Source organism: Balaenoptera physalus (assembly GCF_965194825.1).
Source record: "Balaenoptera physalus genome assembly, chromosome: 7".
NCBI classification, from domain to species: Eukaryota; Metazoa; Chordata; class Mammalia; order Artiodactyla; family Balaenopteridae; genus Balaenoptera; species Balaenoptera physalus.
The window spans coordinates 58,522,026-58,539,009 of record NC_138886.1 but is presented as its reverse complement, the minus strand read 5'-3'; the positions used below and the strand labels follow the sequence as shown (position 1 = coordinate 58,539,009).

General features: G+C 37.6%; 1 protein-coding gene across 5 annotated transcripts in view; it reads left to right on the top strand.

Moving 5' to 3' along the window:
* The window catches only part of PTPRD (protein tyrosine phosphatase receptor type D), a 2,148,784-nt gene that overhangs the window by 1,993,409 nt on the left and 138,391 nt on the right, over positions 1–16,984 (top strand). For all 5 annotated transcript variants that reach the window (XM_082470803.1, XM_082470804.1, XM_082470805.1 and 2 more), the window contains 2 exons: positions 9,728–9,818; positions 14,957–15,166. In XM_082470803.1, coding sequence (XP_082326929.1) covers positions 9,728–9,818; positions 14,957–15,166 — 301 coding nt within the window. The remainder of the gene's footprint in view (positions 1–9,727; positions 9,819–14,956; positions 15,167–16,984) is intronic.

Sequence of the window (16,984 nt, the reverse complement as noted above, 5' to 3'; positions counted from 1 at the left end):
TGTCGGAAGACTTGGAGCACCACAGAGAAAAGTTTGGGGCAGTCATTGTGCAGTTAGTTGACTCTAGGCAAGTAACAAGATTCTGAAGTGAGATGGTGATGGTGGAAATGGGATGCAGACGCAGACAGAGCAGTAGGAATTGGCAGCTGTCTTAATGGAGGGATCAAGGCAGAGGAAAATGTCATAGATGACTCTGAGGTCTGAGCTTGGATGACAAAATAAATGATGCTGCCATTCATCCTGAAGGATGAAAGATCAGGAGGAAATTAATGAGTTTAATTTTGTGTACATTTTACATGAGGTATCAGTGAAATCAGTCTCCATTTATATTAGTCTCCATTTTTGTCCACTCTTCTGTTTCTATCATTTAGAAAACTAAAAGGAAGAATGGAATATTAGTGTGATTTTGATTCCAACAAAATTTAGTATGAAAGGGAGATTTTATTTTTCTATTGTTTAAATATTCTATGGATATTGTTTGATCTCCCACCATAGTGCCAGACAATGTTGCAGGAATTCAGTGGAGAGAATGCTGACTTTCTCATGGCTCTTACATAGTGTAGGTAATTGGGGAATTTGGACAAGTAGAGAGTCAGGTGGAGTGGAGTCCTGTGATACCAAAAGTTAGTTGGATAGGGGAGGCCACAGGAGGAGCTCCCAACCCCAGTTTAGTAGTTCAGGGAAGAGGCCCTGAAAAAATTAACATCTAAGCTGAGGCTTAAAGAATCACAATAAGCTGGTCCATGGGAGCGGGGGTGGGGAGACGCTGTTTCAGGCAGAGGACAGCACATGTGATATTGCACAAGCAAGACAAAGACTAGCACTTGTTATTCGTCCACATCTTACCCATCCATTAAGACTTTTCAGCTGGCATCCAACAAATATGTACTCTAGACATACTGTACTGCCAGCACTAGGTCTGGAAATAGAAAGATGATTGAGGTAAAGCCCTACCTTACAGTGGGAAAACAGATACAGGAAATAGATAATAAGAATATAATGGAGCAAGTACTGCCAGGTACTGTAGAAACATAAATACTGTAGAATTCTAGCCCAACTTGGATGTCAAGGGAGATTTCCAGAAGGAGCTGATATCTAATAAGTTTTGAATGATGAGAAAGATTTAGAGAAGGTAAAATAGTTGCAAACAATGAAGGAACAGTCCATATAGTTTATATGGGCTATAAATTGAGTCTATTAAAAACATGTACTGTCTATTCAGGGAAAGAGTAGATAAAAGATGAAAATAGTGTCACATAATCTGTAGTTTTTACTATTAGATTTCAAAACTTTTCTTTATATATTAAAAAAAAGATTTTAATGGCTATTTACCAAATTAGCTTGGTTCTTGGGAAATGACATTTTAGTCCATTGGTGATAGACTTCTTTTTCATTTCCCAACCTCTGAATGGATTGAGAATATTGCAGAATATAGTCTCTCTCTCTCAGTATTTTTCTTTAGCTTGTTCAATTTTTCTTTGTTTTATTTATGTACTTCTTCTTTGTAATATTTGACACGGGAGTCAAAGAAAGGGGATAAAACTTTGGTAACAAAGATCAGAGACTATTACAAAACAGAAAAAGAAAGCAAACCATTATGGAAAAAACTCTGTTCTAGAAATGAAGTAAAGATTCCCAGAAATATATTCTAAACACTCTGGGGAAAAGACAAGAGCAAAAGACAAAACTGGGGAAAAGACAAGAGCAAAAGACAAAACTAGGGAAAAGTATAAGGACCATAAGAAATGAAAAGCAAATCTCCTGTTAGCAAAAATCCCTACATAATTCATATTCACTATGTTTTTTAAAGGGATAATAGCGTAAAGTTACCCATCCAGTCTTCTAGGTTGGTTCATGTGGCATCGTCAAATATGACAAGAAGCTGTGTGCCATGCGGTGCCACTTGCAGTTCAGAAATTAGAGTGGAGTTTTTGTTAAGTATTGTAAGGGAGAAATGAGGGGAGAAAACAGAATCGATTCCAGAGCTCTGGGGTGGGTTGCTAACTTGTATTTAGGTGAAAGCTAGCTACAAAGATGCTTCCAATTTGTTTTTCTGTCAAAATACAATTTTGATGATTGAAGGGCTGTTTTGTTTATCAACAGAAACCAGGCTTTCCTCATTTCCGGCCACGATAATTGAGAGGTCTTGATCCCCACCTCCAAACTCCTCACCATCTGAAAATAAATCTGTCTCTTGTAAACATGATGCAGACATAGCTCCTTGCTTCTGTGATTTCACACTTGGTTTTTGTGTGGAGAAGCTGGGAGCTCCCTCAGCGAAGGGCCAGATTTTTCACGAAACAGCCACATTGGTACTGCAGGTTCTAGTATCAGGAATTTTGTGGGGCTTCAACCTTCTCTTTGAATACATTTAGGGGGGCAGAATGCTGGTCAGAAACTCTAGCAATGCCACCATCCGTCAGAAGCAAGTTGTGGTGACAAAGAGGACTTCTGTGACTCTATAAAGCAGGGTTTTACTCTGGTTGGTAAGAAAAAAAAGCACCACACAGATTGTACTGAGAGAAAAAGCTGCCAGAAGGTACCCAATGTAAATTAACTCCATAGCAACCCTTTCATGTTTATGAAAAATAGAAATGAAGAATAAGGGCGTTTTATAAAATTTTAAATTTATTATCTACTTTTTCTTTTAAAGAAAGACATTCTTGGAAGCAAAGTTGTTTCATAACACACATGCACCACTATTAGCAGCTCAGTGTGTATAAGCTGTTTAATGTTTAATTCATGCATCATATGTTTGTTAATTGAAGTGGTAAAGGCTTAAATTTGTATAGAGCTTTACAATTTACTGAAGGTGTTAGAGCATTTCACTTAAGTCTCACAATAACCCTGTGAGGTAGGTGGTCTCCCCTTTTACAGGTGAGTAAAGTGAGGCCCAAAGACACTAAGTGGCCCAGCCAAGATCATAGAGTTGATACTGCTAATAGTTAATAGGGACAGAGGACTTACTAGGTGTTCTTCAAAGGACACTGCACACAGTGACTGCTGTAATCTTCACACCAACGGTCCTCTTCATTTTACAGCTGACGAAGCTGTAAGGTGGTATACTAATTTGCCCTGGCAACACAATAGCAGAACCAGAGAGGAAAGATTTGAACTTAGGCAGTCTGGCTCCAGAGTCTATGTGTTGCACCACAACCATGCCTCTGTGACCATAAAATGATTGACCAAACCAGGATATTTTTTCCTAGGACAATTGCTAAACATTTAAGAAGTCCATAACAATTAGATGTCAATAGGACTGCCCCAGACAAACCTTAGAACCAAGAGGAATCAGGTACATGCACTTGGCCACAGATTATGGAAATGTACGTTAAATGTGGAACAATAAAATCAGTAGATTGTCATGAGAATTTAGAGGAGAGGTAAAGGGAGAGGCTAGCCACAGTCAGCATTATCATCTGCCATTTTACAAATGAGGAAAATGAGGCTTAAGACAATTAATAACTTGTCTGACAACACATAGCTTAAAAGATTAGAAACCTTAATTTAAACAGAGAAACTAGAAAGATCATTCAACCTGCTTTGGTTTTCCTGTGGTTAATTAATTTGATTTAAACAATATATACCCAAATGACCAAAGCCAAGAAAAAAAAAAAAAATCAAAAAATTATTCAAGGCATGACATTCATCATTAAACTCTGAGACACATTTTGACCTCCCAGTTAAATAATGAGTTGGAGAATGCTAGTATGGACTGTTAATACAAAAATCCTGCCAGAATTGGAAGTGGGACTGCCCCGAAGACCAGAGCTCACCTTCCCAGATAATTATATGGAACTGGGCCCCTTGATGATAACATATTAAATAAAATTAGTACAACTTTACATAGGATAATTAAAATTCTGAAGGTTATATTTAACTTATCTAATTAAATCTAATATACTGGGAAAACACAGCTTACTTTATAAGTAGTCGAGGGCTTTCCAGATATATTGATTCTCAAGTTATTTATTTTCCCTTAGTTTAATAGTGAAGGTCTGTGTTGAAAAGGGTATTTGAAGGCTAAACTTCAGGCTTGAATTAGACAGGCAAACAGAGTATAAAGTTTAATTTTACCCATATGGGAAGCTGCTCTATGTCCAAAAGCAATTTTTTTTTTTTTTTGCGTTTCAAGCAAGTTCTTTCAGTTCATATGATTTGGTTGATATGAATTTGCAGGGTATATGTTAGTTCCTCACTTTACGGAGTCATCTTACCTTACCTAATACCGCATGAGATTAGAACTAGGATCACCGCTTTGCTGGTAACTAAAAGACATTTAGGCATGTCATGAGGCTGGTTTGGAGGAAAGAGAAAAGCTTGATGAGGTTTCAAGTTGGAAAGTTCTAATGCAAGAGAAGGGCCTCAAAATGTTTTTGACTTCCTGATCTAGGAGAGGCATAAATCCCCAAGAGTTACCTGTTTCACCCACTTCCACTTTTCAGTGAAAAAGGAACTCAGTGATAAAATGGCAACGTTAGCAAATTTGGGGAAATTATATGTGTACCTGCTTTAGGAATGTGTTTCTAAGTATAGGAATATGTCTTAAACGTATAAGAAACTTATGGACTAAAAATGGTTCATTGAGACCATGTAATAGGGGTCATTGATCTAAGCAGAGGTCAGGGAAGGTTTGAGTTAGGAAGTAAAAAAGTGAGTTGCTATTTGAGGAAAGAGAGCAGATAACTTGGAATTTGTTGGGAGTGACAGAAGGTTCTAGACAGATGGTACAGAATGATCAAAGACAGAATGGACCAAGTCAATTCAAGAAACTAAAAGCCCCCCAGGGCGTAGCTCAGAGAGCACAGAGAGGTGGGTTCAGGCAGGATCCTGCTGAGTCTTATAATGCCTTTGGTCTTTATCCTAAGACAAATGAGGATCAATGGAAATATTTTTAAAAATGGAAATGTTACAATTAATTTTCTATTGCAAAATGAAAATTTCAGAGACTGGACTAAAGGGAGTTTAACTCAATGGAGAGAGAAAATTAGGAGACAAAGTTAGGAGCAACCCAGGCATGAGACAATGGAATGAAGCCAGAGCGGTGGCAGTAGAGATGGGGAGAAGTGAATGCACTATAGATAGTTTGGAAGTAATAGGACCTAGCGGTAGTTTGGGTATGAGAGAGGGAGAGAGTTAATGCAGATTGTCAGTGATAACACCTAGGTTTGCAGCATGTGCCCTAAAATGGATCGTGGTGCAATATTGGAAGAGGATTACTTTTGGAGGCGTATTTTTTGTTTTATTTTAACCACAGTAAATTTGAGGTACTTTTGTGACATAGAAATGGAGACATAAAGTTGGAAGGGGATAAACTTGTGGAGTTTAGAGGAGCGTTCTGGGCTGAAGATGTGAATCTGTAAATCATTTGCATCTAGGGGATAACTGATTCCCTGAGCTGGAATGAGATCACATGGGAAGAAAAGAGGAAGTAAAGACAAATCCTTGGCTAGGTCCTTGAGGAACTCCACCGTTGAAAAGCTGGGTAGCAGGTAATAAATCCTGCTAAAGAAATAAGGTTAACATGGTGAGAGATTTAAGTAGAAAACCAGGAGAGTTGGATACAGAGAAAGAACTGAATATGTTTCGTGGAGGGTGTTATGAATACTCAGATTCTGATAAAAGATCAAGTAAGAAGAGAGTGAAAATTTCTCCTTTTGATGCAATACTGACGACCCAGGTGAAGGTGGTGAGATGGGCAGATGAGGCAGGAGCTAGAGCACAGTTGACTGGGAAGTGAATGGAAGGGAAAGACATGGAGAACAGCATTAACACGCAGCTTTTCTCAGAACTGGGGCAGTAAGAGGTAGGCGAGAGAGAAAGTGATGACTGGAGCAGGATGTGGTTGGTTTTGTCCTGCCAGGGATTGAAAGCTAATCGATAGAATCCAACGAGGATGGAGAAATCGAGATATATGGGAGACAAGGGGTAGAGTATATGGTAAACATCCTAAGAGAGTGAGATGCAGGACCCAATTCAAGAAAAAGTAATTGGCTCTGGAAAGTGTAGTCAGCCCTTCTACGGTACCGATAGGAAAGATTATGGTTTGCACTCAGATATAGGGAGGCTTGTAGTTTGTTAGACGATGAGGGAATGCTTGTCTAAATCTTTTTCTTTTCTCTGTATATAAGAGCGAAGGCCATCTTCTAGTGGAGAGGCATGTATGTCCAAGATTTGAGGCCAGGGGAGAAAGTGTGAAAAACTTATTGTGAAGATTGGATCGACTAGGTAACTAGAGAAGCTGTGGTTGTATTGCCAGGCAGTGTTGAAGGCCTGTTTGAGTTTGCTCAATATGAACTTATGGCATCATTCTACCCTGTGCATTATTTCTCAAGCTGTATTCAGCTCCTTGGGTTCAGGCACAGAGAAAGGCTATCAGATTTTAGCTAAGGCAGAATGGAGGATGTGGGTTTTGGAAAAGAAGAGCTCAAGAAATTGAGAGCCCTGGATGGTGCATGGGCCAGCCCTCTGAAGGTTGAAGTCACCCAAAATGATGGCAGAGTTTGGGAGGGAAAAAAAGACTGTTAACCCTGGGAAAAACAAAACAAAACAAAACAAAAACTTCCATAAAGGAAAGATTCTGAAGAGGTTGGTAGATGGCAGAAATCAGTAAGAGAAGACCATAGCATAGCTGAATTGTACGAGCTTCCAAAAGGAGGGCTTATTGTGATTTTAGCAAAAGGGTGGAGGAAGAAATATCTGCAAGAAGCAACAGTGAACCAGGAAAGAAACCCAAACCCTAAACCTGAGGTTCATGGGCAGAGGAATAAATTAACAGCCGCCACGTGAGAAGTCTGCAAAGAAAGCAGTATCCTCAGGGGAAAGCTAGGCCTCAGGAAAGGCAAATACGAGGTTCTTTACAAAGTCATAGTTGCAGAGAATACAGTTGAAATGTATGGATTTGGACCCAGGAGTTCCAAATTCCCAACACCCCATTTCTTTCAGTAGGTGAGAGCTGCTTTGAAAGGCTCCACTTTGGCTGCTCTAGGTGAATGCTTTAGCGATCGTGGCGAGAAAAGGTTATGGATCTCCAGGCACACTGTTAATTAATTGCTATGGGGAAGGCTGTTCAATTCTTATCCGAGCCACAAATGAAATGAATAGTCGGGGAGTGCTGCAGAAGAAAGAACGGATTCTTTTTTCATGTACAAGAATGGCAACTCAAAGTATGAAAGCAGAAGAAAAATTAATAGGATTCATCAGCTTAACCTTGATTTGCAAGATTCTGAACGAGGACAGTGGGAGCTCCCTGATCACGTGCAGTATCGTTACTTTAGGCAAAGAGAAGCTGTCCTGACTTTGTGCAATTGGTAGTGAAAAGCAAGAGGTTCCCTGACAAGTGTGTTTATCAAGTCCATCTGCAGTGTTATTTTGTGCGCTAGGTTGCAGCCCCTGTCATTCTTCTCCATGCTCATTTAACATGATGGACCTGTTTGGCAAACCCTTCAGGTGGTGGGAGGACAGGAAGAGGAGGAAGATTACTCTGGACCATAAAGGATACTGGCCTCTCTCACATCCTCCACTCTTCCTTCTCCCTGCCCTCCTTGATCATCATCATTATTTGTGGGAAAGAAAATGGATGGCTAAGTGATGTGACCCTGTTGATGTGTTGCTCAGAGCACCATGGAGAGAGGATTCTGCTGTAGTTGTCTGGTTTGACTTGAATTCTTGATCAGGGGGGAAAAAAAAAGTTTGATAAGTTCTTTAATCTACATCTCAGGGCATTTCACTGTGTCCTACTGTGTCTGTGTTCAGATCCATCTCTCCCACCATGATGGTCAGTACCAGCCAGTAGCAGCTGGCATCTGTGAAGTGCTACGTGACACACACTGTGCTAAGCACTTTGTGTTCATTTGTTTTATTTCCCCAGAATAAGTCTGATATTATTTACTCTCATTTTCAGTATATGCAACTGAGATTCAGGGATGTTAGATGATCAGCCCAGGATCATACAGCTCATTAGTGGCAGATCCTAAATTCTGGGCCAGATATATCTCTAGATGCCACATTCTTTACCAGAACACTCCAGATCAGCCCTGCCCAACAAATGTAATGAGAGCCACATGTGAAATATTACACTTTCTAGCAGCTATGGTAAAAAGTACAAAGAAACAGATGTAATTAATTTTACTTTAATTTTTTACGAAACGCATTATATCCAGAATATTATCATTTTAACATGTGATCACTGTTAAAAAATTATTGCTGAGATATTTTACATTTATTTTCATACTAAGTTTTTGAAATCCAGTGTCTTTTACAGGTAGAGCACATGTCAGTTCAGACTAGCCACATCTCAAGTGCTTGATAGCCACAAGGGGCTAGCAGCTACTGTACTGGACAGAGCTGCTCCAGACTCTGCTTGTGGAAACAGAGTTCTTTATCACACAGGATTTGCTGAGTTTATTACAGGTTTTGCTTTGCGATAAGAACAAACAGGCCTTCCTGTGTGTACTATTAGTCTCTGTAATATAATGTGATACAAGCTTGATAGCACCCATCCTGTTCTCATACCTTTCCTCTGAGAGGCAGAGGTAGGGGTGTGTGTGTGTGTGTGTGTGTGTGTGTGTGTGTGTATTCATTTCCACAATAAATTTCCATAAAAGTGCTTTATGATCCAGAGTAAATGAAACAAAAGCAGATTATTGCCATAGTTAAGAGATATATCTCTCTCTCTACATATATAGGTTTGTATCCCCTTACTATCTGTTTTAACTTGAGCAATTATTCAGTCTCTGTGGAGCTTTCTTTTTTGTCTCTTACCTGTCCTTAAAGGATTTTTGAGAGGGCAAAATGAGATTATGCATTTACTATAATACCTGAAAAGTAGGAAGTGATTAATGTGGTGGCTATTATTATACCTTATGTTCAAAGTCCTTGTATAGTTACTACCAAAAATCAGTATGAGCAGAGCCCCTGACTCTGAATATAAGAGCACAGTATACGCTATACGGAAGTGACAAAACAACTTTACAAATAACCCACATCTATTTGGGGACAAGGAACCTTTATACATAAATTGTAGTTGACCGTTCTCAGTGTGAGGACTCGCTTACTTTTGTCCCTTCCTACAGAGGTATTATACTGAGACCTATTTTGAAAGCCCTTAGATAGTGACTGTCTCCAAATTTCTGCAGTACCTACCTTAAGGTTTGCAATTTGATGGGTAGAAAGAGAGGGGAACCTTTACATCTTTATATAATTGTGAGATGATGAGTAATTTTTATGCTTTTAATTTCTTATCCAAATAAAATGTATCTTAACGGTGTATAAAGAAAATCATTGTCATCATCATCGTGTAGGCATTTGTATGAGCTTAGAGTAATTTTTATTACACATCTTCTTTAAAAAAATCGTCTTATAAATTAATGTCATAGACAATTCTTGGTTCAGCAGCCTGTGGTGGTAGATTTCAATATACCCACCTTGTATGTGTCCAGCACCAGGGTACTGACAAACTATTTCCACTCTGTTTATGATGCCTAATAAAGGTCAGTCAACCATGGTGATATTACCATACAAGATCACTGAAATCACACATAAATGTCTATCCATGTTGTTTTTAAAATTGAACAAACAGGTGGTTATTTGCCATTGATGGACAAGTCACTCCATATCCATAATTTGCCTTCAGTCTCAATCTTCAGGTCTGTGGAAGATTTAAGGATATATCCATTTTCTTTTCCCTCCGAACTAACCTTATTTTTGTCTCTCTATTCTTGTGCAGAGGTTACTACATAATAATTGTGCCTTTGAAGAAATCTCGTGGGAAATTTATCAAGCCGTGGGATAGTCCAGATGAAATGGAATTAGATGAGGTAACTATGTGTTTTGGGCTGTGTCGTTCATTAGTTATTTAATTTTTAAAATAGACCTCTCCTCTCTATGCAGACCTTTCAGCATCTAATCTGGGTGCTGACTCCCTACATGGCTGGCTGGTCAGCTGGCTACTCAGATGGTTCACCGCTATGGGTGTGTTAACCTCTTGGGGTCCCAACAAAGAGCTTTTTGATTTAATTAAAAGACATTAAGCTGTTGTAAAGCTTACAACCTATCTCATCTTTGTTGGCTTTAATATTTTGCCCCGTGCCCCATGTAAAACATGATGCAGAGGTGTGGAAGGTGAACTGAATTGTCAGCAAAGACTTAATCACCATTGCTATGAATTCCAAGGTATACTTCATCAGTGCAATGGTAGCTGAGGCTGTTAAAAATGCTAAGTTGCAATTTGCACCAGAGTTCAACACTTGACCTGCTATGTGTTCTTGACCAATTTCTGACAGAACTGTGCTGGTTAGCACATATTTGCTTTATTCTATATTTTGTTGGATATCAGAATCAAAAATGCATGTAACGTCAGGGGCAAACAAAACAAATCACAGAATTTTGAGCTGAGCAAGAAATATGGTACAAAAAACAGAGCAAATACTAAATACTATTAATTTCTAAAATCTTACAACAACAATAGGTACCTTGGTACTCTTTTTTGCAAAAAGAACATTTTTTTTTTTTAAAGTAAATACATAGTATATAGAACGAGATCTAATTTTGACATACTTCTGTTTAGATGAGAAAACTGTGATCACAAGTGTTAAGCCAGATCCCTAGAGGGCCACGGCAGATTAATGGCTGGGCTTCACATTTTGAAATACTACACAGGAGAGACTTCACAATTTTAACATGATTCTAGTTTGAATCAGTTCAGAAGTCAAATAAAAAGGGGCCCCATTAGGGGAAATACGAGATTTTAATTTATTGGATTTATTTACAACATGTTCTATATCTTATAACCCAACCTGTTATTTTTAGGTATTTTCTGTCCCTCAAATTAGTGCATACAAAGCAAGGAAAAGCAGAAATTCCCTAACTGCATTACAGGGAAGTGATGTTTATTTCATACATGTCTGCACTAAGGAGACTGTGATCTCGAGAGCAGGGCTGTTAGCTTCTTTTGACAGACGTGTCATCCCTAGAAGTATGTTTCATCATCAACCACTTCATTTATCTGAGTTCAACTTGATCAAGTTCGGAAAGGGAGATGAGTTCAAGGTTAGGACTATGCTTTTGTGTCACCGTTTAGTGATTAGATGAGCACTGAAGGAGTATAAAATGAGACACATTTCAATCATGCTGTCAAGTAATTTGTCTTATAAATTTTACTTTTTTTTCTGCTGAAAATAAAGGAACAAAATCATTTTTTATGATGTCAGAGGAGTACATCTGAATATGCGAGCCGATGAGCTGGTCTCTAAACATTTTGAAGCAAAAAGGCATGTTTTACTTGCAACTGACTAATCAGTTAATCCTGACATATTCATTATTATTTTAATCAGTTCTCAGCCGAAATGCAGAATTCAGTTGGAATTGGATTTAAAATGCAAAGGCAGCTTGTAAAATCTATGAATCTTTCTACCTATTAAAAAAAAAAAAGAAGTTTTCAAGGAATTAACATCCAAGCCAAAAATGACATCAAATACTTAAAAGAAAAAAAAAAAAAGCGTTCCTTAGAAGTGGAGCCATTTGGTAGTAAGTAATAGGAAGCTGATTCTCTTTTACAGCTAGGTTTTAACCTCCAAAATGCACATCAGTTCTAATGGATTAAAGTATAGAGCTATATGACATTGAACTTTCTTGCAATTACATTCTATGGGTCTCTGCTGCTGATTCCCATAACAAAGGGTCATTTTAATCATCCCACAAATTGTAGTGCATTAATCTGTATAATAGTTTGATAAAGAACACTTATTAATTCAAAATTTTGGGGTCAGGATGGGTTCTTTCCCACTTTTCTTACTGATATAATTGAGACCACATTGTAGAATTAATGGTGGAAGAAATAAGATATGCAGTGACTGGAAAATGAAAATTATTTCTGATAAAAAACTAAAGCCCTTGATGTATCTTCTGGAAACCTCCAATACATCTGGTAACTATTGTGGAGGGGAACAAATGAAAGTAGGCTGTGGCCTCACTTTGTGCTTACTCGTCCAGTTTATGATCCCTACAGACAGGTATTTTTTTTTTTTTTCTACCATAGATAATAAAAGCACTGTAGTAATTTTATCTGTAGCTTGGTACTGCCAGGTTTGACAAAGCCGTGTTCCTCTCTTAAATGTATTTGACCAAGTGATTTTTTTAGAAAGGCCTATAATTCAAATCGCTGAAACCCCATCATCAAATAGAATGGTGGCCTAAGGGGATTTCCACACGTACGCCTCACACCTAGGCCCATAAAAAATGGAAAGCGGCTTTCCAAACAGAGTCACTCTCAATATTATCTTCTGAGCTCATTTATCCTTTGTCTGGGGATAATCTTCACAGAATAAATTCATAGACTGGAACTCTTAGTTGTCAAGGTCAGACTGGGCAGAGCAGACGTTGATGGTAAAAATGAATTCTGGACAGAATGACTCCTAAAATGTTAGTTACATTTAATTCAGGGAAGGTCTTGTAATACATCATAGGCTTTTCATCGCATTGTACTTCAAAGGCTTGCTGTAAAATAACGTGGTCATTTGTGGTTGTAACCTCAACATACTGGCTCACTTCAGTGTCATCTGAGCACACTTGACCCATTTAAAGTATAACACAGGGAGCGTCCTACAGAGATTAGAGCAAGCTGCAGGGGCAGGGTTGATGTTCCAGGTTTGACCTTCATGAATGGCAGCACTGGGTCTAAGGAGCACCAAAACACTAAAATCTGTTAAAGTACTTCCTCGAAGTCTTCTAAAGAAACCCTAGCAAAAGGTACTCATAGGGATGACAGTGACACGGATGAATTATGACAGTTGCCTACATCTGAAATATGAATAAAATCAAGGTAGGGTTTGATCAGTGAAGTAGAAGAGGGGACACAGTTGCATAAACAACTGATGGTAAATGTTTCTGATTAAGCAACTTCAAAGAGCTTTTCGGCTCTTCTGCACTTCATTTGTCCTTCTCTAAGTAATGGCCCATAAATTACTACATATCAACAATAACCTATGTAGTGACTTTTCAAGTATATATTAAATATTTGCATCAGAATTTTTTAAAATACATGTTAAAAGAATCTAGGAAAAAGACATCTAAGTACGCATTTATCTGTGTTAATGAAAGCAGATGCACAAAAATTGTATATTTAAGTATAGACTGAGTTAAAAGAGTTAACATTATTAATTTAGCCTATATGTTGCAATTATGTTTCTTTGATATTGTGCAGCCATTAAGTAAATGAAAATATGGTTGGAAAAAATCTCTCACATGTAATTGCATTTTATTTCACCAATTGAATCCACTATTGTCACTTTCTATTCTGCCTCAGTTTCCTCATTTATAAAATGGGGATAATGATAACCTATTTCATGGAGTTTTTATGAGTAAATGAACTAAGCCATGTTTAGTCTCCTGAGAACGGTGCCTGCCACCTAGGAATTGGTTAACAAAGAAAAGCAGTATTGTCATTATTATCATTATTATAAAACCTAAATGTGACAACAGGATTGAAAGATAGTGCTAAGTTTCTGGACTTGCTTTATTACAACTCAGTTGGTCCATAATTGATCAGTCTACCTGAATTTCTCATCAGATGGTCCAAATTTGCTAAACAAGTCTGCTGTGGTTTTTATAAAAGAATTTACATTTCATGTAATTTTAATTGTATCAAGAAACTCAAACTTAACAAAATTTGAGAACATTATAAGTATTCAGTAACATGGGCACAAATTATCTATACAACCAAGAGGGTGATTTTTTACATTTTTAAGTTATCATTTTGACCAGCTGAGCACATTTACATTCTGTGTTGAAGAGACTGTAGTTTACCATCAGGTTCCTAACGTAAGGATTTGGTATTTGCCGTATATACAGTCTGCAGCCATTATTATTACAGAAGCCTGGCCTTCATTGCACCAGGGTCTCAGATAGTCTTTTCTATAGGGATAGTAAAACAAATCAGAATTCTTTCAAAACACCAGTTAAGCTGTCCCTTACATCAAAAGGCATCTCAGACCGCTGTAAACTTCTTTTTCTCAGTTAAGCCCTATAAAATACCAATATTTAATGGAAGCAGACAGAGATAACTTAAACATCATTTTGAAATTGTCATGAAATATCATTAACACGAGTTTCTCCTAATAAAAGAGTGAATGCAAAACAATAGAGCATCAAACCATAATTTGTACTCTTTTTTTTCTTTTAGAAATACATGAAGGATTTGTGTGTGTACATGTTTATATTTGTTTTCTTCAGTGTAATATTAAAATTATTTTTTTGCTACCCTGCCTTTATCGCCTGGCAAGATAATTCAACATCTCCAGAGAGCTATTAGCTCCAGAAAAACTCGGTGCCATGATAAATGCAAGGAATTTTACCATTTTACCCCAAATGGTTAATCAAGGAACCAAGTCGAGCCAGAAATCGTTAAATAAGTGACAATGTCTATTTAAATTATGTCAGTTAAAAATTGGTCATCAGATTCTATTTCTGCTGATTTGAGGGAATATATATCATACAAGTTATCTCATTACTAAAAGTAATCTAAAATGGTACTAATCTCTCCAAAAGGTTGGTCTTTGAAAGTTTTCATGGCTTTATCCGAGCGTACTACTTGTTTAATAAGTAAGTGATAAAGCTTGCATGACAGGCTTTTGTGAATCAAGCTGATTTTTTTCCATAGACAAGTTATAATGCATTCATTGTCCTTTGAGAGGATTTCATTAGAGTGGACAGTGATGTGAGCTACCAGTAAAGCATCTCATTGTCCTGTGTTTACAGCCTGAGCCTTGCAATTGCAATTCAGTGCCTTACCTTTGGAAGAGAGACTGAGATTCAGTAATGCTGACATACTACGCGTATTGTGGACACATTGTATTTGGGTTGTTCCCAGCCCTGAATTAATTTCTCCCATTAAATTGCCATTAAGTTGGGTTATTGTTGTTTACATTTCTTTCTCTGTTTCCCACTTTTTTTCCTTAAGCTGCTTAAAGAGATATCTAGGAAACGCAGAAGCATCCGTTATGGGAGAGAAGTTGAATTGAAGCCATATATTGCCGCTCACTTTGATGTCCTTCCCACTGAGTTCACCCTGGGGGATGACAAACATTATGGTGGATTTACAAACAAGCAACTCCAAAGTGGTCAAGAATATGTCTTCTTTGTGTTAGCAGTGATGGAACACGCAGAGTCTGTAAGTTCATTATGATGGCATCCATCTAATTTCCTATGGTATTCTTACACATTTTTCACCAGCATTTGGTTATTTGGGGATACATAGGTACATGCACCCTAATTATTCCTCAAGACATTTCGCTAACTTAGATGTAGTAACAGGCTGCCTACTCTTTGAACATTGCTGAGTAATCTGCTTGAGATTTCGTTACAAGTAAGGCTGTGTCCCTAATGACAGGAAATTTAGATGGACACCTAGTTTATGAAGTGCCAAATTGATAGGGCATGGTTCTTTTTGTTGTTGTTGTTTGTTTTTTGTTTTGGCATTTGTATCTCTTAATCCCACACCCCTCTCTTGCCCTAACCCACTCCCCACTGGTAACCGCTAGTTTGTTCTTTGTGAATCTGTTTCTGTTTTGTTATACACGTTGGTTTGTTTTATTTTTTAGATTCCACATATAAGCGATGTCATACAGTATTTGTCTTTTTCTGACTTATTTCACTAAGCATAATTCTCTCTAGGTTCATCCATGTTGTTGCAAATAGCATAATTTAATTCTTTTTTATGGCTGAGTAATATCCCATGGCATATATGTACATTTTCTTTATTCATTCATCTCTTAATGGACACTTGGGTGGCTTCCATATCTTGACTATTGTAAATAATGCTGCTATGAACATTGGGGTACCTGTATGTTTTCAAACTAGCGTTTTTATGTTCTTCAGATACATACTCAGGAGTAGGACTGCTGGATCATATGGTAGTTCTATTTTTAGTTTTTTGAGGAACCGCCATACTGTGTTCCATTGTGGCTGCACCAATTTACATTCCCACCAACAGTGTACAAGGGTTCCCTTTATTCCACATCCTCGCCAGCATTTGTTATTTGTGGTCTTTTTGATGATAGCCATTCTGACGGGTTTAAGGTGATATCTCATTGTGGTTTTGATGGGTATTTCTCGGATGGTTAGAGATGTTGAGCATCCTTTCATGTGCCTGTTGTCTGTATGTCTTCTTTTGAAAAATGTCTATTCAGGACTTCTGCCCATTTTTAATTGGGTTCTCTGTTTTTTTGATATTGAGTTGTAGGAGCTGTTTATATATTTTGGATATTAAGCCCTTGTTGGTCATATCATTTGCAGATATTTTTCTCCCATTCAGTAGGTTATCTTTTTGTTTTTTTGATGGTTTCCTTTGCTGTGCAAAAGCCTTTAAGTTTAATTAGGTCCATTTTTTGTTTGTTGTTTTTTGCTTTTATTTCTTTTGCCTTAGGAGGTCCCAAAAAAAAAAAATTGCTACAATTTATGTCAAAGAATGTTCTGCCTATGCTCTCTTCTAGGAGTTTTATGGTCTCAGGTCTTACATTTAGGTCTTTAATCCATTTTGAGTTTATTTTGTATATGGTGTGAGGGAATGTTCTAATCTCATTCTTTTACAGGTAGCTGTCCAGCTCTCCCAGCACCACTTGTTGAAAAGACTGTCTGTTCTCCATTGTATATTCTTGCCTCCTTTGTAGTAGAATAATTGACCATAGGTGCATGGGTTTATTTCTAGAGCCTCTATTCTTTTCCACTGATCTGTGTGTCTGTTTTTGTGCCAGTACCATAGTATTTTGATTACTGTAGCTTCATAGTATAGTCTGAAGTCAGGGAGCATGATTCCTCCAGCTTAGTTCTTTTTCTCTCAATATGGTTTTGGCTTTTCAGAATCCTGTGGTTCCATATAAATTTTAGTGTTGTTTTAGATCTGTGAAAAACGCCATGGGTAATTTGATAGGGATTGCATTAAATCTGTAGATTGCCTTGTGTAGTATGGACATTTTATGATATTAATTCT